General features: G+C 42.4%; 1 protein-coding gene and 1 pseudogene across 4 annotated transcripts in view; both read left to right on the plus strand.

The window, feature by feature from the left end:
- Positions 1-15532, plus strand: part of NFKB1 (nuclear factor kappa B subunit 1) — a 131132-nt gene extending 115600 nt beyond the window's left edge. For all 4 annotated transcript variants that reach the window (XM_033214880.1, XM_033214881.1, XM_033214882.1 and 1 more), the window contains 8 exons: positions 4436-4637; positions 5098-5267; positions 5596-5698; positions 8574-8698; positions 10046-10112; positions 10439-10611; positions 11440-11596; positions 14857-15532. In XM_033214880.1, coding sequence (XP_033070771.1) covers positions 4436-4637; positions 5098-5267; positions 5596-5698; positions 8574-8698; positions 10046-10112; positions 10439-10611; positions 11440-11596; positions 14857-15017 — 1158 coding nt within the window. In that variant the 3' untranslated portion in view covers positions 15018-15532. The remainder of the gene's footprint in view (positions 1-4435; positions 4638-5097; positions 5268-5595; positions 5699-8573; positions 8699-10045; positions 10113-10438; positions 10612-11439; positions 11597-14856) is intronic.
- Positions 15533-21039: 5507 nt separating this feature from the next.
- Positions 21040-21637, plus strand: LOC117085714 (annotated as a pseudogene).
- Positions 21638-22223: the final 586 nt, after the last annotated feature.

A 22223-nucleotide genomic window follows, 5' to 3' on the forward strand; every position in this document is an offset into this window, starting at 1 on the left:
AAAATTAGCCAGGCATGGTGGCGGGTGCCTGTAGTCCCAGCTACTCTGGAGGCTGAGGCAGGAGAATGGTGTGAACCCGGGAGGCAGAGCTTGCAGTGAGGCAAGATCACACCACTGCACTCCAGCCTAGGCAACAGAGCGAGACTGTCTCAAAAAAAAAAAAAAAAAAAAAAAAAAATGTGCTTTAAAGTGCATTTACAGCAAAACTACTAAATGTTTACATGTGGCTCTTAATAGTTTTTACCTATGACTAGGTAAAAATTAATAGGTTTCGTGATAGGGGAAAATGACCATTTTTCATTCAATGTAAGTCACCATTAGGCTTCTTCACTGGCTGTTGTGCTTAATGTCAAAGGAAAAGTAAAGTTAGTGACTCTTCACTGCCTGTTAATATAAAATAACTAGTATGAAGTGTGATTGTAGATTTACATTTAAAGGATGTCTTCTTGAAACTTTTATGTCATTTTCAGGGTCATTGGTATTCGGAAAGTCATTTTGCCTGTAAAGCTTGATTCTCACAGACTTTTGGACTGATTGTTCCTTGTAGTCATCACAAATCTATGAATAAAACTAGGAATGGGACATTGTAGCTTGTCAGTCCTCTTCAAACCCTGCTTAACAGTCATATTCAAGGAATTACTTACTTTATGTTTATAAATAGGATCTGCAAAGGACACAGCACAACAGCAGCACAACAGGATTAGTAGCTGTGATTTTTTTTTTGGAGACGGAGTCTCGCTGTCTCACCCAAGCTGCAGTGCAGTGGCGCGATCTCGGCTCACTGCAACCTCTGCCTCCCAGGTTCAAGCGATTCTCCTGCCTCAGCCTCCTGAGTAGCTGGGATAACAAGAGCACACCACCACACCCGGCTAATTTTTGTATTTTTAGTGGAGACGGGGTTTCACCATGTTGGTCTGGCTGGTCTCAAACTCCTGACCTCGTGATCTGCCAGCCTCGGCCTCCCAAAGTGCTGGGATTACAGGCATGAGCCACTGCGTCTGGCCAGTAGCTGTGATTTTTTTATATCCTAAACTCTTTACTGTATCATTTGGTTACATATGTTGAGACTCTCCAGTGTGTTAGAGACAAAAACCCTGAAACCACCACATTGATACTTCTATCCCTTCTGATTTGGGGACTCTCAGAAGACTCTATGTCCATTTTCCCCCCACCTTACCACCAGTCTCATTAATGGGCAGTGATTCTGGCTTCCCTAGTATGCCTTCTAGGTCTCAGACACACACCCAGTGGCAACTTTGATTTGAGAATTAGAAACTGCTAAGATTTGAACTCTTGATTATCTGTCGTAAAGGTTCTCTAGTAACTATTCTTAATGGAAAATGATACAGTTCTTTAAATAATTTGGATTATTTGGCAATTATCTTAAGCATTCTCCCCAAATACCGTTCACTAATCTTAGTACATTTCTGTGACCATCTGTCATGATCAAATTCCTCTCCCCACCCACCCTCTAGAAACACACTCAAAATAGTCCAAGTGCACAGAGTTAGGATTTTTTATGAAAATATTCTCTTTAAACCTTTTTCTCCTCTCTCATTCTGCTTCCCCCAACATAGACAACCACTCTATTGTGTTTGGTATGGATTGTTTTATTTGTATATGTTCCCATAAAACATTATTGGGGGGTTTTATGTATTTTTATGTTATGTTGTTATTATAAATATCACATATATTCATAGTTTTAAAAATGGTACAGAAGAATCTACATTGGAAAGTCAAAGTTGCCTGCCCTAACAATGGCCAGGTCCCCTAAGCACAAATGTCGCTATTGTGTTTATAGGTAGTTTTTCAAGTATTGGATATAAATGTGCATATACTTGAAATACATAGATATTTTCATATACTCTCACATACAATCCACATTATGTTAAATGTACTTCTCTTGCCTTGCATTAACCTTTATATTTTTTAAAATTTAATTTAATCATAGATTCAAAGGAGGTTACAGAAACATACTAGGAGGTCCTAGTATTTACTGCAAGGAAACCAGAGGTATCTTCACCCAGTTTCCCCCAATGGTAACATCCTGCATAACTTCAGAACAAGATCAAAACCTGGAAATTGACATTGTACAATCTACAGATCTTAATCAGATTTCACCAGTTTTACACACACTTGTGTGTATCTGTATAGTTCTTTGTGCATATATTTTTTAAATACGTAAGTGGCATTATGCTACATGTTACTGTATTTCTGCCTTCACTGCTTATCCACACAGTTCTGTGTACAGCTAGTTTGTTGTTTCAGCTCCTGAAGAGAATCTAGTATGGATCTTCCACCTATAACATTCTTGTTTCCTAGCAGTAGACATTTAACCAACTTCTAACTTCCTACCTCAGTAGAGAATAATGCAGTGACTCTCCTCACTTATGTCCTCTTGTGGATTTGTGTCAGAATTTCACCTAGATACATCTACAAGAGTTGGGTTGCTGGGACATTTGTATATTTGGCTATCCAGAATGTCTGTGTAAGTCCCCACGCCCACAGCCATAGCATGAAGGTGTAATTGTTAAAGATATTATCCTTGGATTTAAGATCTAGAAGCTTTATATCATGGAAAACCATTGATTGGACTGTGGAAGAAAATATTAAAAAAAAAAAACCTCAGACTCATTTTTTTGAATTCAAACTACAGATAATTTCTAATTCCTGGATAGTATACTATCTTACAATTTCAGATCCTTTTTTTACATTCTCATTCTCTTTCCTTTTCCCATCTCCCCAAGTAGCATTTCAGAAAACACAGATTAGTAAACAGTTTCTATTGACTTAGTTATTTTTGAGAAGAAGGCTCTTGGCAACAATATCTAAAGTTTTGAGGACATCACTTCATTTCAGGCCAGGGTGATAGTCCTAGAAAATGAAAGAAATAAGGGCGAGTAATAATTTGGCAAATAAAAGGGTCTTGGTCTGATATATTAAATAATCACTGTAGTTGAGATTTAGATGACCCTCACATCATTCATCCTGCCAGTTCTCATGTGCTGTGGTCACCTACATAGCTAGGAGGTTGGTGGCTCACCTGCTGCTGTAGCCAGTAACTGCTCAATGAAAAGGGAATTTTAGGCAAATTGTCACAAGACTGGCTGGATGTCATAGTTAGGCTCCTGTGAAATAAACTGATTTGTGTAAAGATACAGTGCTGTTCTCTGTCATTGAACTCAGTTCTTTGAAGGATACATTTGTGATTGTATTTGTCTTACTCATTTTTGAAAACACACAGTTTGCAAAACATCTTATTTGCATTCACCGAAGTAATACCTTGTGGGCAGGATAGTCAAATGGACTACTTAAGTACCTATTAGGTATCATTAGCTCACCTTTTTTATTCCTCTGAGCCCCCTTGGTGAAATACTTGTATTATCCTCGTTATGTTATTTAGAATCTTATAATACCTTTTATGAAATGGGTATAGGAAAGCTATATTGACTGGTCTCAGGAACCAGTTCATGGGACAGTATTTTTTAATTTAGTAAATTTAGTTTCCGTGTCAGCATAGAATCATGGCACTTTTTTTTTTTTTTTTTTTTTTTTTTTCGAGACGGAGTCTCGCTCTGTCGCCCAGGCTGGAGTGCAGTGGCCGGATCTCAGCTCACTGCAAGCTCCGCCTCCCGGGTTCACGCGATTCTCCTGCCTCAGCCTCCCGAGTATCTGGGACTACAGGCGCCCGCCACCTCGCCCGGCTAGTTTTTTGTATTTTTAGTAGAGACAGGGTTTCACCGTGTTAGCCAGGATGGTCTTGATCTCCTGACCTCGTGATCCGCCCGTCTCGGCCTCCCAAAGTGCTGGGATTACAGGCTTGAGCCACCGCGCCCGGCCCATGGCACTTTTGTTAATTGGTTTCTATTGAGTACTTCATTTAAATTTCTTCAGTGAAAACACAGCCTTATTTTGATTTGTTAATATAAAATCAGCTGAAGATAACTCCTACCAGAAATTTAAGAAAACTAAATTTACTACTAGGTGTGCTCAAAATCAACAATCAGTGGATTTTAGTGAGAAATAAGAAGTTGTTAAGACTTGTAAATATGAAAATAACCCACCACAGAAAAAATTATATGAAGTGATGGATTTGTAACTTAATCTGATTTAATCATTTTATGTTGTAAACTTATATTAAAACATCACATTGTACCTCATAAATATATACAATTACTATTTGTCAATTAAATTTAAAATAAATAAAAATTTTAAAACCTGAATTATTGAATGGCTAAGTGTTAGTACAGCGTATGTACTTCTTTAGCACGTGGTATGGAACAGGATAACTTGGGTGCCAAGGTCAGGAGTTAATCTGGGAATGAGAAATGTTCCTGCAGTATGACCCCACCCATTGCAGTGACAGCTACCAAGCTGTAAGTTGTAAGTAAGTGTTCACTGCTGACCAGTGAATCTCCTGCCCTTCACTTTCCAGACGCCCTTGCACTTGGCAGTGATCACTAAGCAGGAAGATGTGGTGGAGGATTTGCTGAGGGCTGGGGCCGACCTGAGCCTTCTGGACCGCTTGGGTAACTCTGTTTTGCACCTAGCTGCCAAAGAAGGACATGATAAAGTTCTCAGTATCTTACTCAAGCACAAAAAGGCAGCACTACTTCTTGACCACCCCAATGGGGACGGTAAGAGACAATCACACATCATTGGTGTGGGATTAACTTTCTCCGCCTTCTAAATATCTACTAGGTATTTGATAATTGTGTGTTATTTGATTTGTACCCAAAAGAGCTTTCCTTAGTCACCTGGAGTTCATCATCTCTTTTGGGCATTTCTGTTGCTCACCAAAGCTAATTTTTTTAAAGATGATTTGGAATAGTTAGTAGGAGGAAAAAGCAGAGGCCTGAGTAAAGATTCATCTTGAAGCATACAAAGTGTCGTTTATTCAGGGAATGTTTATTTATGTTCAGTGTCTCCTGAGAACATAATAGGAGACTGTGGGTCTTCAAAGCAGAACAATAGACTTACAGTATCTTTGCTGTCCCTCCCCATGATTCAGTTTTTGCCATTTCCTTCAGCTTCACCAAGGGCCATCTTGTGAGTTAGCCATCCCATCCTGTGACTGTCCCTTTGCTTGGACTCTAGGTCTGAATGCCATTCATCTAGCCATGATGAGTAATAGCCTGCCATGTTTGCTGCTGCTGGTGGCCGCTGGGGCCGACGTCAATGCTCAGGAGCAAAAGTCCGGGCGCACAGCACTGCACCTGGCTGTGGAGCACGACAACATCTCATTGGCAGGCTGCCTGCTCCTGGAGGTGAAGGGCGCTCTTACTTGCTTTTGCATTAAATTCCTGAGGGAGATTTAAGGAAATCTCTTCGAAGAATGAAGTCAGTAGCTGCTGTTCTCCCTTATAATCAGCTCTATTTATTTAACACTTATGGAGGGCTTCAGAGTAGCACCTTTAGATGTTCCCCCACCCCCTTGCTTGGCATCTCTAATTGGGGATATCTTCAATGACAGAGCCAGCCCAAAGTAGCAATTGGGCTAGTAATAGGACCCAAGGGGCCATGCACACTGGGAGGTGGGGACAGAAGGGCGAAAGAACCTTCCACTAACGCTTCCCTGTGTGGGCTGGATTGTAGGGTGATGCCCATGTGGACAGTACTACCTACGATGGAACCACACCCCTGCATATAGCAGCTGGGAGAGGGTCCACCAGGCTGGCAGCTCTTCTCAAAGCAGCAGGTAAGGTGGCGACCTGGCGGTCATTAATAAAAAATGTTACCAGGAATGCAAACCCAACTTCAATAGAGCAGCCATGTTGCCTCCTTTAAGCCACAGACCTACTGCTGAAAAGCGAGGGTAAATAAAAATTATATGGCAAATCACATTTTATCTGCCATAAGGCACTGTTTGGACTAGTAATCTTGGGCTTTACCCTGACAGTCATGTTAGTTTTTACTTTCTGATTCATCTGTTTGGGGTTTGATTGTTTAGATTGACTCCCATGACAAGGGGTCTTTCAAAGTAGAGTTTGATTCCTTATGGAATTCTGAGTGGTATCAGTCTCAGATCATATCAGAAGTCCCCAGAAGAAAAAGATTATTGGTGAAAGAAATCATTTAAAGACTTCATTTTGAAAGAAATGTCTCTTAGAAATTGAAGTGTAGGAAAAAGAAAATGGGCCATGTGTTAAGACCCATTATGTGGAAGGCACTAAAAATGGCTAGCACTTAGTGACCTTTCCATGTCCCAGGCACTATGATATGCACTTTATGTGCACAGTCTCATTTAATGCCCAGTCACCCCTTGTGACAAATACCGTTATTATTCCCCATCTTAGAGTCAAGGAAACAGACTAGAGAGACTACCAGATCCCACTTCAGGGTTCCCCTAAGTGTCAGAGCTATGAATCACACTTGGGCAGTGTGAACTTCAAGACTTTATTCTCTCTACTATGTTTCTCTCTCCTATTTTGTTCATAGGTTTGCAGATGTTATTCCATTTAATTGTCTAGTCCTGTGAAGTATAAAAAATTATCCATGTTCATCTTTGAATCTCCAGTGCCTTGCATATTTAGAACCCCAAAATATGTGTAATGAAATTGGCATCTGAAGCCTGCCCTGACATATCTGATTTACTTTAGAGGTTTTCTTTTAACTAAGAAGGTAAACGCTACATAAATTCAAGAAAACAAAGCAAATTAAAGACATAGGAACTTTTTCTTTGGGAACACCATATTTTTCTTTTCTCTTTTAACAAAAGAGAGAACAATAAAAAAAATACCAAAAAAAAGAGGGAAAAAAAACTCTATTTAACAAATAGAGCTTTTTCTTGAACAAGAAACTCTGATTGCAGTGGTTATTAATAGTTTTAGAAGACACTGATTATAATTAAATGCCTTCCAACAAGAATCTATAACCAGTCGGATGGGTTGGCTCACACCTGTAATCCCAGCACTTTGAGAGGCTGAGGTGGGAGGATCACTTGCACTAGGAGTTTGAGACCAACCTGGGCAACATTGTAAGACCTCATGTCTATTAAAAATTTTTAAAAGTAGCCAGGCATGGTGTCACTCGCCTGTAGTCCCAGCTACTTGGGAGGCCGAGGTAATAGTATCACTTGAGTCTGGGAGTTCAAGGGCGCAGTGAGCTACAGTTTCACCACTGCACTCTAACCTAAGCTATAGAATGAGACCCTGTCTCAAAAAAATACATAAATAAAAAGAAAAGAAAAGAAAAAGAAACTATAACCCTTTTAAAAATGCTTTATATTGAATCCTCAGAATCCCATGAAAGGAATAGCAAGTAACAGTTTCTCTGATATATAAATGAAGAAACTCAGATGAAAAACCGAGCCCGAATCTTAATGTCATGGAAAAGGTCAGTTAAGGCCAAGTGTGGAGGCTCACACCTGTAATTCCAGCATTTTGGGAGGCCAAGGTGGGTGGATCACCTGAGGTTGGGAGTTTGAGACTCACCTGGCCAACATGGTGAAACCCCATCTCTACTAAAAATACAAAAATTAGCCAGGTGTGGTGGCGGGCACCTGTAATCCCAGCTACTTGGAAGGCTGAGGCAGGAGAATCCCTTGAGCCCTGGAGGTGGAGGTTGCGGTTGCGGTGAGCTGAGACTGCGCCACTGCACTCACACACACAGAAAAAAAAGTCAGTTAAAGGATAGCTCATCCCTCCAGTCTTTGGTCCTGTAAATTGTTCCTCTTAATTTCTCCATGGTTTTTATGGTGGGATTACATTTATTGTCTCATAGATCAGGCCAGAACTGGGAGAGTAAAATCAAGAAATAGCGTGAAGATCCTTCTTTGCTTCCCATTAAGTACTCTTCTATTATTGATATTGACACATCTGATGTTCTCCCAGCAAGATAAAAACAAGTTCCTCCCTCGAAAATGGCATCATTAGACATCAAGCTAAACACTCATCAAAATAATCTAAGCCTCTGAGAAGTAACTCTAGCTCTAGTCTTTGAGTTACTTTGGTGTTTTGTTTATTTGTTTGTTGTTTTTGTTTTTGCTGGATGCTAAAGAGCAGACTAGATTTCCCAAAATATTTCAATAATTATACAGCCTAGCAGGTTTGTTTATTTAAAGATCAGAACCCTGGCATTGCTGTACCCAGCAATGAAACTGGCCATGCTATCACTAGATATCAAGCATCTTTGCTGTTTTGAGTGCCCAAGAAAAGGGGCTGAGAAATACATTGTCATGCGTAAATTTGAACAGTGGGGACCCTAATCCTGAGGGTGCACCCTAGTCGCTGTAATCATGCCGTCCATCATCCCTCAGATTAAAGATGCATCATTCAGCTGAGAAATATCCTGTAGAGTTAAATGTGAAGTCAGAGTATTTGAAGTCTTTTTTTTTTTCAATAGTATCTTTGGCTATTTAAGGTGTCATAAGACAACTTTAACAATCAAAGCAAATTACAATTTTAAAACAATTTCTCTGGATATTCCAGTGGAAACGTTTTATGCATTAAAAATTATCCAGGAGATTGCCTCAAGCTGCTACAGTGCTTTGCCTTTGGGAATCTGACCTTTGCAGGCAGTTGAAAGTTGACAAGATGTGGGTTTACCTAATGCTGTGTAACCTAACTTCGCAGGAGCAGATCCCCTGGTGGAGAACTTTGAGCCTCTCTATGACCTGGATGACTCTTGGGAAAATGCAGGAGAGGATGAAGGAGTTGTGCCTGGAACCACGCCTCTAGATATGGCCGCCAGCTGGCAGGTGAGTGCCGCTCCATCTGTCTGATGGCTGCCCCTGAGGGAGTCAGAGGTTCAGGAATGTAAGAACAGATGGTCTTCCCGGTGCTTTATTTCCCAAAGAACATGCCTTTTATTTTTAAGAAAGTCTGTTTGTCAGAGACCATTTTTATCTTGAAAAACCCTATCCATGAAAGATCTAGGTCAGCTGAGTTCTAAGTACGAAAGTGTATGCCTAATCAGATCAGAGTTGAGATGTGAGAAAAGGTTAGGAGAAAAACACAAAATTCACATAAAAGTTACCCATTCCGAATTCACACCAGAATTGTTACCATCTCAATTTCTGAAGCTAGGATAAATGTTACTGTTTGCTTAGAACTTAGCTAAGTGATTTTGGGATGTAAAAATAAACTAAGAAGTCTTCTTAGAATTTCAATAAATATAAAACAGAGTAAATAGATTTAAAGCCTTCCTCAAAACTCCACAGGGCTGAGATCTGAAGGTATAAAGCAGTTACTAGGTCATTTGGCCCTGGGAAGAAAAGCCAGAGGGAGGAGGTGGGCAGCGTGCAAGATCTCCAGCAAGACAAGATCAGTTCTTCTAGAGGCGAGAGCTGCTCCACTTCTAAAACTGCTCATCTGCCTCCCACGGCCTGTTTGTGTCCAGCTCACTGATGTTGGCAGAGACTACATGGTTCTCCCTTTATGTTAGCACCTCATTTCCCCAGAAGGCCTTGCCACAGAACACAAAAAGATGATGCACTCAGTGACCCCACGCTCTCCTTACCCAGGTCAGCCTGCACCAGAGTGACTGCAGAGAACACCACAAATGCTTCTGCAGCTTTGGAATTCTTTTTCTTTTAGCCTAAGACATTTCTCGACCCTCAGTTAAAACGTCAGTATTGCCAGAGGGTTAACACCAAGCCTTGTGAACATCTAGACATCTCAGCAAGCTTATACAGTTAATTCTCACAAGCTTGTTACTATGGAAGAGGGGACACAGCTTCTCAGCTCTGAGTAAGCTCTTCCCTAGCCTTAGGTCTCTGAGCAGGAGATGATTGACATGGTGGCCTGGACTGCCTGTTCCTTCCAAAAGGCTATAGCTCTGACTGCAGTTTGGTTGGGTATTCTGACCCAGCTCAGAGAGTTTGTACAAAGCACAACTTCCCTGCACCAGAGCTCCCACAGCTTGTTCTTCCCCCAAAGGGTACCATATTCTTGGAGGGTGGTCCTGACTCTTCTTGCCATTCCTCCATCATTAGGGTACCAGGCCCTCCTAAGGAGGACATGCTGAGTTCTTTATCATAAAGAAACAGACTGCCCTAGTGGTCCCTTTGATGTTTAACAATTTCTGGTGTTTTTCTTGCCAACAGGTATTTGACATATTAAATGGGAAACCATATGAGCCAGAGTTTACATCTGATGATTTACTAGCACAAGGTGGGTTGTGATAGAACCAGATTCTCATAACCATTATTATCTCCACAGTATCATTTAAAGGGAGGAACCAGCATTATCCAGGGTCTACTGTGAAAAGTACATTTCTTATTTCAGAACCAAAAGATGCTGGAGGTAGATAAGGAGAATATCCAGTTTTAATCTACTATAAATATATACTGCCTGCTACCCAGCTGGGCTTTGACCTTCAAGTAGAGTAGCTTGGTTGCTTCCACTGGGAGTTGGAGGAAGCCAGGTGGCATTGATCAGTCCCTCCAGAGTGTCTATGGCAGGTTAGAACAAGTGTGTTCTTTCTTCATTTCCTTCAGGAGACATGAAACAGCTGGCTGAAGATGTGAAGCTGCAGCTCTATAAGTTGCTAGAAATTCCTGATCCAGACAAAAACTGGGCTACTCTGGCACAGAAATTAGGCCTGGGGATACTTAATAATGCCTTCCGGCTGAGTCCTGCTCCTTCCAAAACACTTATGGACAACTATGAGGTAACATGTTACCTTACAGATTTAGCAATTTTCCTTTGACTTTACTCTGTTAACATCTCTGGCCAGGGCATAATCTCCTTCCCTGTTCCTTAACTCTGAAGAAGAAAACCACTCATTGCCCAAGGCCTGGGAGGGTGACCCAGGCTAAAAGTTGGCAGCCCATCTTCCTGAGAATGCTGTTTTCAGATACCTTCAGATTTTCCCCGTTTTCAAATACCTAGAGACTTCCTGTGAAAATGCTATGTAGAGGGTCGGGATTTTCACAGAACTTGAACAGCCCTGAGCAAAGGATCGACTGTAATCAACATGCGTAGCTTCCTGTCCCCAAGAACACACCTTACCACGTGGCGGGGCATTGAGTCATGTTCTGTGAGGTGACTCCTAGTGGAGCCATTACCTGGTGATTTTTTTTTTTTTTTTTTCATTTCTAAAAATAAAATGTAGAAAAGCATGGGGTGAAGTTGTTTTCTGTTGAAAATTTCATGGTTAGCTTTTGTTTCTCCATGGATTTCAGAGCTTCAGCTTACAGAGGGAGACTGTGTAGACGTCACTGTAGGCAGAGTTTCACTGCCTCAGCGCTTCTCTCTCTGTCTCTGTGTGCTTACTACAAACCACTTCTCTGTGATTTCTGAGTGATCTTTGAGCCGAAACAGGAAACTTGATTCAAAGACTGTATTTTCTTAGTCGCTGTTCTCTGCCCTTTCCATTTCCTCCTGGCTCCTGATTGGAGGAGGCAGCATGGAAGAGGGAAGGGTGGGCTGTCAGTGCTTACAGCCTGCACTGGGACTCGAACACAGGAACATGCTCCTCCTTCCTTTTTTCTCACAGGTCTCTGGGGGGACAGTCAGAGAGCTGGTGGAGGCTCTGAGACAAATGGGCTACACTGAAGCGATTGAAGTGATCCAGGCAGCCTCCAGCCCAGTGAAGACCACCTCTCAGGCCCGCTCGCTGCCTCTCTTGCCTGCCTCCACAAGGCAGCAAATAGGTAAAGAAAAAAGACAAAAGACAGTGGAGATATTTTCCAGCTCCCCCAGGCTGGTGTCTTCAGCTCTCTTGGGATATGATGTGGCAATTTTCTTTCTCATCTTCTCAATACAGTTCCCTGTGTGTCTGTGTACGCCCTGGGCTCACCCTCTGCCTCTCTTGATAGTACCATTCAGATGAGGGGGCAGTACCCTTGGAAAATCAGATTGCCACATGAACTACTTAGTAAACACTAAATAATACAATAAATACGAAAAACAACATGATGCGGGTGATTAAATTTAAGACATGAGAGAAATAATATTTACCTTAAAGAGAGAACAAGATACAGAGAGAGAACGATCTCCTTCCTTTGCCTCCTCTCTCATGCTCATGACACTGACCTTGTCCCCCACCATAAATGGGACCATGTGTCATGCCACCAAAAATCTCACAACCATATGAAATGGACTCTCAACCCAGCCCAGTAATCCCGTATTTCCTACAATTTTATTCTCCCACTCTGTAAATGACGATTCCATGCTTTCTATTTCTAATCCCCCAACACTCCTTCCCTCCCCTTAATCATGCAACACCCTTGCTTCACACTCTATTGAAAACAGAAGAAACCAGAACCCTCTCACCTTTGCACCAAGTGCCAGCCCACCTGTGCCTGTGCCCACACTGGCAGCCTTCCATCTGGGCTTGGTGGGTTAAATTTCTTTGCCCAGCTGAGGAGCCACCTCTCCCCTGGGTCTAGCCCCCTCACCTCTACTAGGTTGTTACTGTTCATTCTTACCTCTGTCTCCTGTTCTAGCCGTTCCTCCTCCCCACTCTCTGACCAGATCACCTAGCAAGCATTTCATGATTTCCTCATCTTTAAAAACAAAACACACCGAAACAATCACCCTCTTAATCCCACATCCCATTTAGCTACAGTCCAATTGCTCTATTCCCTTACACAGCAGAGCTCCTCAGAAGAATTTTTTAGAGCTGTTCTTTCCAGCTTGCCACCTTCCACTCTCTGCTTGGCCTCCTGCAGTTGGGATCACATCCCCACCACTCCACCAGGCCTGCTTTCCTCACAGTGACCAGTCACCTCCACATTGCCAGATCTCTAGTCACCTCCTTTTCACCTTGACAACTCGCAGAGTGTGTCATGGTTGACCCCTACCTTCAACTTCAGACCGTCTCCATTCCTGGCTCCTCCACAGCACACTCCCCTGGCTGCCTCTTCCACACTCACCTTTTAAAGTCACAGCCTTGGCCGGGCGCGGTGGCTCAAGCCTGTAATCCCAGCACTTTGGGAGGCTGAGACGGGCGGATCACGAGGTCAGGAGATCGAGACCATCCTGGCTAACACGGTGAAACCCCATCTCTACTAAAAATACAAAAACTAGCCGGGCGAAGTGGCGGGCGCCTGTAGTCCCAGCTACTCGGGAGGCTGAGGCAGGAGAATGGTGTAAACCCGGGAGGCGGAGTTTGCAGTGAGCTGAGATCCGGCCACTGCACTCCAGTCCGGGCGACAGAGCGAGACTCCGCCTCAAAAAAAAAAAAAAAAAAAAACAAATAAAGTCACAGCCTTCCAGGGTCAGTCCTAAACCCTCCCTGCTTTCTACCTCACCCAAGCCCAATACTCGCCACATCTGTCAGAAGCACTGCCATCTTCCAGGAGGTTAAGACAAAACCCAGGAATTCCTCAGGAGTCCTTTCTGGCACTAATCACTTCATATGCGACCCATCAAATGTCATCCTGTCTGCAACTACCGCCCTAGTCCAGCCCGCCGTCATTTCCTGCCTAGATTCTTGCACGGCTCCTACTCCGTCCCCTTGTTTCCTTCCTGTCCACCTCCCTTCAGTCCACTGTCTGCCCACCAGATAGTGTGATTCTTTTTAAAAATTAGTGACACATTGTGTTACTTCTGGGTTATACCCTTCAGCTCATTCAGTCATTCATTCAGCAAATCCTGATCGAGCATACACTGTGTGCCTAGCAGTGTTCGAGGTTTTAAAGATAAAACTGTATCCCTGTTTTACTCGTTTGCTTTCTTAAACATTGCTGTGGAACCTCTTCCTCCACACTGTCCACACTGCCCTTCCATTCCCAAGGGTTTTCTCTGCTCCCCTGGCTCACTGGTCTGATCCAGCCTTTTGACAGTTCTCTTCCCATTCCCTGGAAAGCTCTTAATTGGCTGGCTCTTTCTTGCCACTCAATTACAGTACCCATCTCACCCTGCCAGGGGGCCTTCCCAGGGGAGCAAGGGCAGGTGCCATTGTGTGCACTTGAGAAAGGAATAATGTATCCGCTGGAAAACAACCCAGATCTCCTGAGTCACTGCCCAGTGCTCCTTCTGCACAGATATTAAAAAAAAAAAAAAAAAGCAAGTACTTATATTGTTTAAAAAAGTAAATACCTACCTAAGCATTAAGCCCCTAATTTGTAGTTATTTTTAGGATATCTCATAGTTTGTAGCACATAATAGACACCAAATAAAGATTGGTTGATTAAATAAATCAATCAGTACCAAGATGATAGTCATGCCACTGGCATTAAAGTCTTAATATTCTAATACTGGAATTTGATACCTAAGAAGATAGCATTTTGATTAGTGTATATTAGATTTCCGTTTCCTTACTGTATAGGAAATAATTTGCCTTGGTCATATCCCTAAGGATACTTATCAACAAAGGGAATTCAACCTGATTTTCCAGTATAGACTCATTTTCACTAAAATCATTTTACTTCTTTGCTACCAAAAGTGTTTTCAAGGCAATGTATGCTGTAATAGCATATGAGGCCCAGAGAGCTAATTTTTAGTTCTTGCTTCTGTCACCAATTTATTTTGCTGAGATTCAGCAGTTTCCTCAGCTATAAAATAGATAATACGGTGGTTGGAAAAATACACCTGATTTCTAAGGGAAGAAAAGGTCCACTGTGAGTGAAGAGAATTCAGAAAGGATTCTCAAACACAAGACTAGATTGCAGGAGGAAGATGTGAAAGCATTTGGCTAATTCTGACATTTGGCTAATTCATAACATCCTCGCAGTATGTCCCACAGTACCTTCTGCCCTTCCCACCACGGTAAGCAGTCGTGACAGTGGGGGTGGCATAGGTGGGATGTGTGGCTGGCAGAAGCCAGTGGGCAAGAGTTGTCCACAGAATAGTCCATGAGCTTTTTAGAGCCAAACTTGGAGCCCATCTGGAGCATAAGGTGTATGACAGCAAAGGCTTTGCCTGGTCCCGGCCATTCCCCCAGTGAATTTGTGCTTTCTCCCCTCAGATGAGCTCCGAGACAGCGACAGTGTCTGCGACAGTGGCGTGGAGACGTCCTTCCGCAAACTCAGCTTTACTGAGTCTCTGACCAGTGGTGGCTCACTGCTAACTCTCAACAAAATGTCCCATGATTATGGGCAGGAAGGACCTCTAGAAGGCAAAATTTAGCCTGCTGACAGTTTCCCACACCATATAAACCAAAGCCCTAAAATTCTACTGCATTGTCCACAAAACAGAAGCTGAAGCGCGTCCAGAGGTGTTCAGAGAGCCAGCCTGCCTGAATCATTCTCGATATAACTCGAGACCTTTTCAACTTGGCTTCCTTTCTTGGTTCATAAATGAATTTTAGTTTGGTTCACTTACAGATAGTATCTAGCAATCACAGCACTGGCTGAGTGGATGCATCTGGGGATGAGGTTGCTTACTAAGCTTTGCCGGCTGCTGCCGGATCACAGCTGCTTTCTGTTGTCATTGCTATTGTCCCTCTGCTACGTTCCTATTGTCATTAAAGGTATCACTGTCCCCACCTGGCATTCCTTCTGACCATCCACAACATCGTTTTGCATTCAAATTAAGGGTTAAGAAAAGGGATATTTTAAAATGAGAGTCACTTGACGTGCCATTTAAAAAAAAGGCATATTGCTTTTTCTAATGTGGTTATTTCTCTGATTTGAAAAAAAAAAGTACTTGTCAATATTTAAACATGGTTACAATCATTGCTGAAAATGGTATTTTCCCCCTTTTCTGCATTTTGCTATTGTAAATATGTTTTTTAGATCAAATACTTTAAAGGAAAAAATGTTGGATTTATAAATGCTATTTTTTATTTTACTTTTATAATAAAAGGAAAAGCAAATTGATGACCTCACCTTGTTTGATCTGTGCAAATACTTATTCTAAGATGTTTCCTTATAATCATGGGATAATTCCATAGCCTGGTTATCACATTCACATTGCCTATTAGAGTCAATTTTTTAATCTAGAAATTAACAAATAATGATCAAAAGGAAAGTGTTTTAACCTAAGATGAAAGCTTTGGATTTGTCAAATCCATACCTAGCTCATCGTATTTAGATTGTGCCACCTCACTTTCCTCCATCTTATACAATGCTACATCTCTTCAATGTCTTCTCCACACCTCTGTGATAAAGTGTTAAAATTTCCATATACTAGAGGGCCCTGGACTAGGAGCCTTCCAGCATGAAGCTTTGCTGAACTGCTTCTGAAAGAGTTGGGAGTAAGGGAAGAGGAAAAAAAATCAAAGTTTTTGAACTAGGTACTATGGTCGACACTGTGATGCACAGCCGCAATTCCCCTTTGACAAAGGACTGGTCTGCTGGTGGTGCACTCTAGCTGTCAGCTTCCTCATGGAATGCCTCTGCTGCAGAGAGCCATGTCTTTGTAGGCCGTATCCATTTCCACACTGGCACCCATGCAGATTGATCAGTGTGGGCATATGAATAAGCCTGTCCAACCCGGGACAACACTGAAGGGCTGTTTAAACTTCAGGGTTCCCATTAGAGTGGCTGAGGCTGCATTGCACTCAACTTCTCCCTCTGCCCATGCTGCTTACTCTCTCACCCTTCCATAGCTGTTGATCTTGAAGGCACTCCAGAAAAACATTTAACACATAAATTTCCAACTCAGAGTCCGTTTCCCCAAGAACCTTGCTTGCACAGGTACTGGGAACCATGCAGAACAATTTTTTGCAACACGTTGAGCCATTAATCTTGAAAAACAACCCAACTTATAGAGAAGGAAATTGAGGCTTAAAGTAAACCATAGCTAAGCTGCTTCTGAGTTTACACCCAGCTCTGTCTAGCTCCAGAGCTCATGATGGGACATTATCTTGATGAGAAGGCAGATAAAAATACTTTGAGTCCAGAAGGAGGCTCCAAAATATATAGGAATTTAGTATATGATAAAGTAAAATTCCAAATCAATGAGAAAAAGATGATTACTCAATATATTAGTCTGATAAATGCTGATAAAGACATACCCGAGACTGCGTAATTTATAAAGAAAAAGAGGTTCAATGGACTCACAATTCCACGTGTTTGGGGAGGCCTCACGATCATGGCGGAAGGTGAAAGACACGTCTTACGTGGAAGGAGGCAAGAGGAAAATGAGAGACAAGCGAAAGGGGTTCCCCCTTACAAAACCATCAGATCTCACGAAACTTACTACCACAAGAACAGTATGGGGGAAACTGCCTTCATGATTTCAATTATCTCCCACCGGGTCCCTCCCACAACACGTGGGAATTGTGGAAGCTCTAATTCAAGATGAGATTTGAGTGGGGACACAGTCAAACCATATCATTCAATAAACAGAGGTCTCAACTGGCAATTCACTTGAAAACAATCCATCTGAACACCTGCCTCCCTCCTTTCATCAAGATAATTTCCAAATATGTCAAAAATTAAGCCATAAAAATATTGGAAGTACCAGATGTCATTGATAAATAATCTTGAAATAGGGAAGGCTTTTTTAAGCAAAACTTTTCACTGATATAAAACCAGTTTAGGTTCTTCATTTTACAGCATCTCCCAAATAAATAGATTCTCAAGGAAAATTCTACTTCTGTTTTCTATTACATTGCCATTTCTCCACCCTTACCCAGCCCCACTGTAAAGTGAAGTTTCTGTAAAGTGAAAAAATACAGCTCTGACTTTCCTTAATTCTTAATTTTCCAACAAGCAGCCCATGCCTCCACTCCTCTGCAGGTTCCTTTCTGTGGCAGATTACTGTTTCCCAGCTGGCCACTACAAGGCCTCTTGTCTTACAACATGACACTGACACTCCTCCCACTGAGGGGAGGGGCCTGGGTTCCTTCTCTGAGAATCTAAGCAGACCTGTGACAAGGACGGAGGAGATGCTAAGTGACTTCCAAGGTTAAGTCATAAAATGGAAAACAACTTCTGCCCCATCGTGCTGGGCCCTCTCTCTTAGAAGCTGGTTATTGTGCTCTGAGGGAGCCAAGTGGCCACATGGAGGAACCAAGTGCAGGTGTTCAGTCCACAGACTTACTGAGACCCTGGCTGATGCCAGCATCAACCAAGAGATGTGTAAGGGAGTGAAGCTTTCAGAAGATTCCAGCCCTCAGCCACTGAGTCACCCCATCTAGCCTTCAAACTGCCTCAGCTGATGCTGCCCAGAATAGAGACAAGCTGTGCTGCAGAGCCCTGCCCACATTGCAGATTCGTGAGCAAATTAAATAATGGTTGAGGTTTTAAGCCTTAAGTGTGGAGTGGATTGTCACCGTGCTCCAGGCTTCCAACTTGACAGCTCACCTACCAGAAGTTCACTTGAAGCGAAGCTGACTTGAGGAGGAGGAACAACTAAGTAACTCACGCCAAGATAGAAAAATGACATTCCCCTTCTTTCATAAGAAGCCCCATATCTCTTCTGTCTCAGAAACTTCTTCTTCCTCCCAGATCTCAGTGCTGGCCTGAACCTCTGTGTGGTGCTGCAACAGCAAGGCCACCAGTCGTCTGGGTCTCTGTGAAAGTATCTTTCATATTGTACCAGCAGATGGAGATAAACCAAAAGGAATGCAGGAGATCAGGTGGAAAGCTATAATGGGCCTGAAATAAACCTTCCCAGAAAGCTTGTGTCACAGCAGGAGGCCATTTAAAAATAGCTTCCTCAGAACTTCAGTCATTTTTGAGGTTTCTATACTCTGCAGGCATAACCCAGACTTTTTCAGGATCAGCAGTCTTTCTTTTCAGCAGAACGAAGCCCTGCTGCTGCTCATTTACCTATCTGTGTCTCCTGAAGTAGCTGAATGTGGCACAGACGTTCCTGGTCACCACCATGGAATGCAGCCGCACAAACTGGACTTTGTACATTTTAGCAGAAAAAAAGGAGGAGGGGAAAGATCCAGCCAGCATGGAGCATTTATTACATGCCAGCCTTTTTGGATTAATAATTTCTAACGATAATTATCAAGACACCCCATGAGGTATATATTTAACCCCAGTTTATAATAAGGAAATGAATGATCTGAAGTTATCAAATAACTCACCCCAGATTCACATGCAGGCCCATCTGATTCCAAAGACTATTCTTTAGTGAGGTTTGCAGTCCTTTGACCAAAAGATGCTTTATTTAAAAGAGAAGGAAAAATGCCTACAGTCCTATACAAAGATGATGGAGTCATCATGTACCCAACCAAAATGCAAAATGTACCCAAAGTATAACTAAAAGGACATATTGCTTGGAGACTTGATTCTCCCCCTAATAAGAGGCAAGGATGCTTAAATATGAATTATTCATTGACTGAAAGTTATTCATTTCTTTCAGCCTCCTATTTTGTGCTTTTGGGGGAAATTCTCTTTCTGACTTGTGCTTCCCCAGGGAATGGACATGGGAGGCACAGGAGTCAAAACAGGATGAAACTAAAATTCTGTTTATTTTCTTGACGATCACAGAACTTGGGATTGGATAAGATCTTAAAGATCACCTTCCTAAACCATTCAAGTTTTTCTCTTTTTCTGAACGCCTACAAAGTGAGAGTATCTCTTCTCCATTGGCCTCACTGTGGCTGGCTGCTTCATGTAAATACCAATCCTAGAGACTAAAGTTCCTGTCCATTGGTTGTCCAGGTTTGTGATTTGGTTTTGGAATTGGGGGAGACACTGAGGAGAGGCTTGAAATTAAATGGATCTCCTTCAATTACATGGATTTCATTATGTCCACAATATCCTTTTTCTGTTACCCTGGACAAATGAATAGTTCAACAAGTTGTTCAAGCTTCTTAAGTTGAAAGGGAGGAAAGGGGTGAGATAGCATCATCTTACTTCTGTCAACCAGCTTTTCCACATTAATATCTCTTTCCAAAGTGATTATTTCATTGAACTATCACAAGAGTCTTCAAAGAATAAAGATACGTATTCAATCAAGATTTCTTGGGTATCTGTTGCTTGCCAGGCACTACAGTGGGTGGTCATGGGGAAACTGAAACACATGAGAGGCATGACTGCAGGATCACTTGACTCCAGTAACAACAGTGCAGCAGGGTTAGGGGTAAGTAGTGTCTCTCTTCCACTTAGCCACGCAGGGATCCAGGCTGACAGTCATTCTTCCTCCAACGCTTGGTTCCTAAGCTCTTGCTAGGGGTGACAGCCCCAGTCAGCCAGGAGAAAAATGCTGAGAAAAGTATGTGAGGGAGTTTTGAATGTGTCACCTCCTCTCATGTTGTGCTGGAGAAAAACTTCAGTCCCTTGGTCACACTAAGAGCAGTGAAGATAGGAGGGTGGTCTACTTCTGTTCCCAGTATTAAGAGAGCTGTTGATTTTGGAACAGGTCACAGTCTTTGGCACAGGTCAAAATCCCTTCCCTGAGGGAGGATGAGCCATAAGTTTCTTTCTAGTTCCAACTTATATGCAGACATTCACTCTGAAAGTCACCTACAATCATGGTAAATGGCCATTACTAAAGGCAAAATCATTTCCTAGGATTAAGCATGAAGATTGCATTGTAAGCACAAAGTCACAGTTTTTCTTAAGGAAATCCTCAGAGATGATCAAGGATATAAGGGCAGGTAGGCTGGAGAAAAGTTACACCAGCTACGTCTTGTTGCCCTTGCACTGATTCACAGAGATCTCTGTTCTCCAACCTCTATGCTCCATAGTTCCTTAAATGCTGCATAAGAAGTCCTGGGCTTGTAGACACCACTGTTAGCATTCTTCAAGAGTCCTTGGCCCTTCAAGATCCTACCCAAAAGAAAGGGACAAGCAAGTTTATCTTGGTTGTGATCTGCAGAGAGCCAGAAAGACCTTGGCTCCCACTTTCTCAGATAAATTGGAAAGGAGCAGAAATTGGTTCTTGTGGAAATAATATTCTCTTCAGGCCAGAAGGATAGCAGATGAAACAGAAATTCTCAAAACCCTTTCTCCCAGGATTCCCTCTTGGGATCCAGGAAGCAGAGCTGGTGATGAAGACAGTGAAGTGGAACCCTGAGGACTATTTTGGGGGCGCATCAGTCAGGGAAGGCTGTAAGTTGATGCCCAATACTAGACAACCAGGTTATTAGGTCTGTTCCCTGGTGAAAAGAGACAGATATTTTCTTCATTTCAAAACTGTTTCACAGTTTCCTTTTTCCTTTTCCTAAAGCAATACTGCACAATTTATTTTTTGGCTTTAAAGAATTGAATGAAGCTCTTTCCCTAAGCGGCCTGAGGTAATCTGTGAAAATGGTTCGCTATTCACTTGACCTGGAGAACCCCCACGAAATCATGCAAATCAAGAGGTTCCAATCTTCGTGTTCACTTTAAGAACACTCGTGAAACTGCCCAGGCCATCAAGGGTATGCGTATTCGAAAAGCCACGAAGTATCTGAAAGATGTCACTTTACAGAAACAGTGCATACCATTCCGACGTTACAATGGTGGAGTTGGCAGGTGTGCCCAGGCTAAGCAGTGGGGCTGGACACAAGGTCGGTGGCCCAAAAAGAGTGCTGAATTTTTGCTGCACATGCTTAAAAATGCAGAGAGTAATGCTGAACTTAAGGGTTTAGATGTAGATTCTCTGGTCATCGAGCATATCCAAGTGAACAAAGCACCTAAGATGCGCCGACGGACCTACAGAGTTCATGGTTGGATTAACCCATACATGAGCTCTCCCTGCCACATTGAGATGATCCTTACTGAAAAGAAACAGATTGTTCCTAAACCAGAAGAGGAGGTTGCCCAGAAGAAAAAGATATCCCAGAAGAAACTGAAGAAACAAAAACTTATGGCACGGGAGTAAATTCAGCATTAAAAGAAATGTAATTAAAAGAAAAAAAATTGAATGAAAAACTTCATATCATGGGTTTTTTTTTTATTTTCAGAATCCCTTTTATCACCTTATTCAAATGCAAATGTTCCCTTAGTCTTTTGAAATAATTTTTTTCTGTAATTTTGAAAAAATTAGCAAAAATAAAAACTTTAAATGTGAATGTTTTCATTTAGAAAATATTTTCAAGTAGTGACTGTCATAGCAACCTGAGAGGTGAACAGGGAGGGATTTTAATTCCTGCCATTCTCCACAGGACAGAGTTGCTGATATGCTGGAAGGTCCCTGGTCTAATGTAAAGAGCAAGGGCTGGGCCAGGACTCAGTCTTCAATCCACATACCGTGCTCCTTGGCTTCACGCTGCAGCAGTGCGTCATGGAACACACAACTGCTTCGAAGGGGTGGGTCATGCCCAGGAGAGGGAAGAAGCTTGCCAACTGGGGGCTCTGAAGTATTATCCAAGGGTGGCCAAACAGCAGGAAGCCAGCATTCCCTCAACAAACTAACTCAACTTCAGCACACATCATGCTTGGCACCAGTCCCCAAGAACAGGCCCAGGAAGAGGCCTTGAGTCCATATTGACTTTCTTCCTCC

This window comes from Trachypithecus francoisi, unplaced genomic scaffold (genome assembly GCF_009764315.1).
Source record: "Trachypithecus francoisi isolate TF-2019V2 unplaced genomic scaffold, Tfra_2.0 Lachesis_group1, whole genome shotgun sequence".
Lineage (NCBI taxonomy): Eukaryota > Metazoa > Chordata > Mammalia > Primates > Cercopithecidae > Trachypithecus > Trachypithecus francoisi.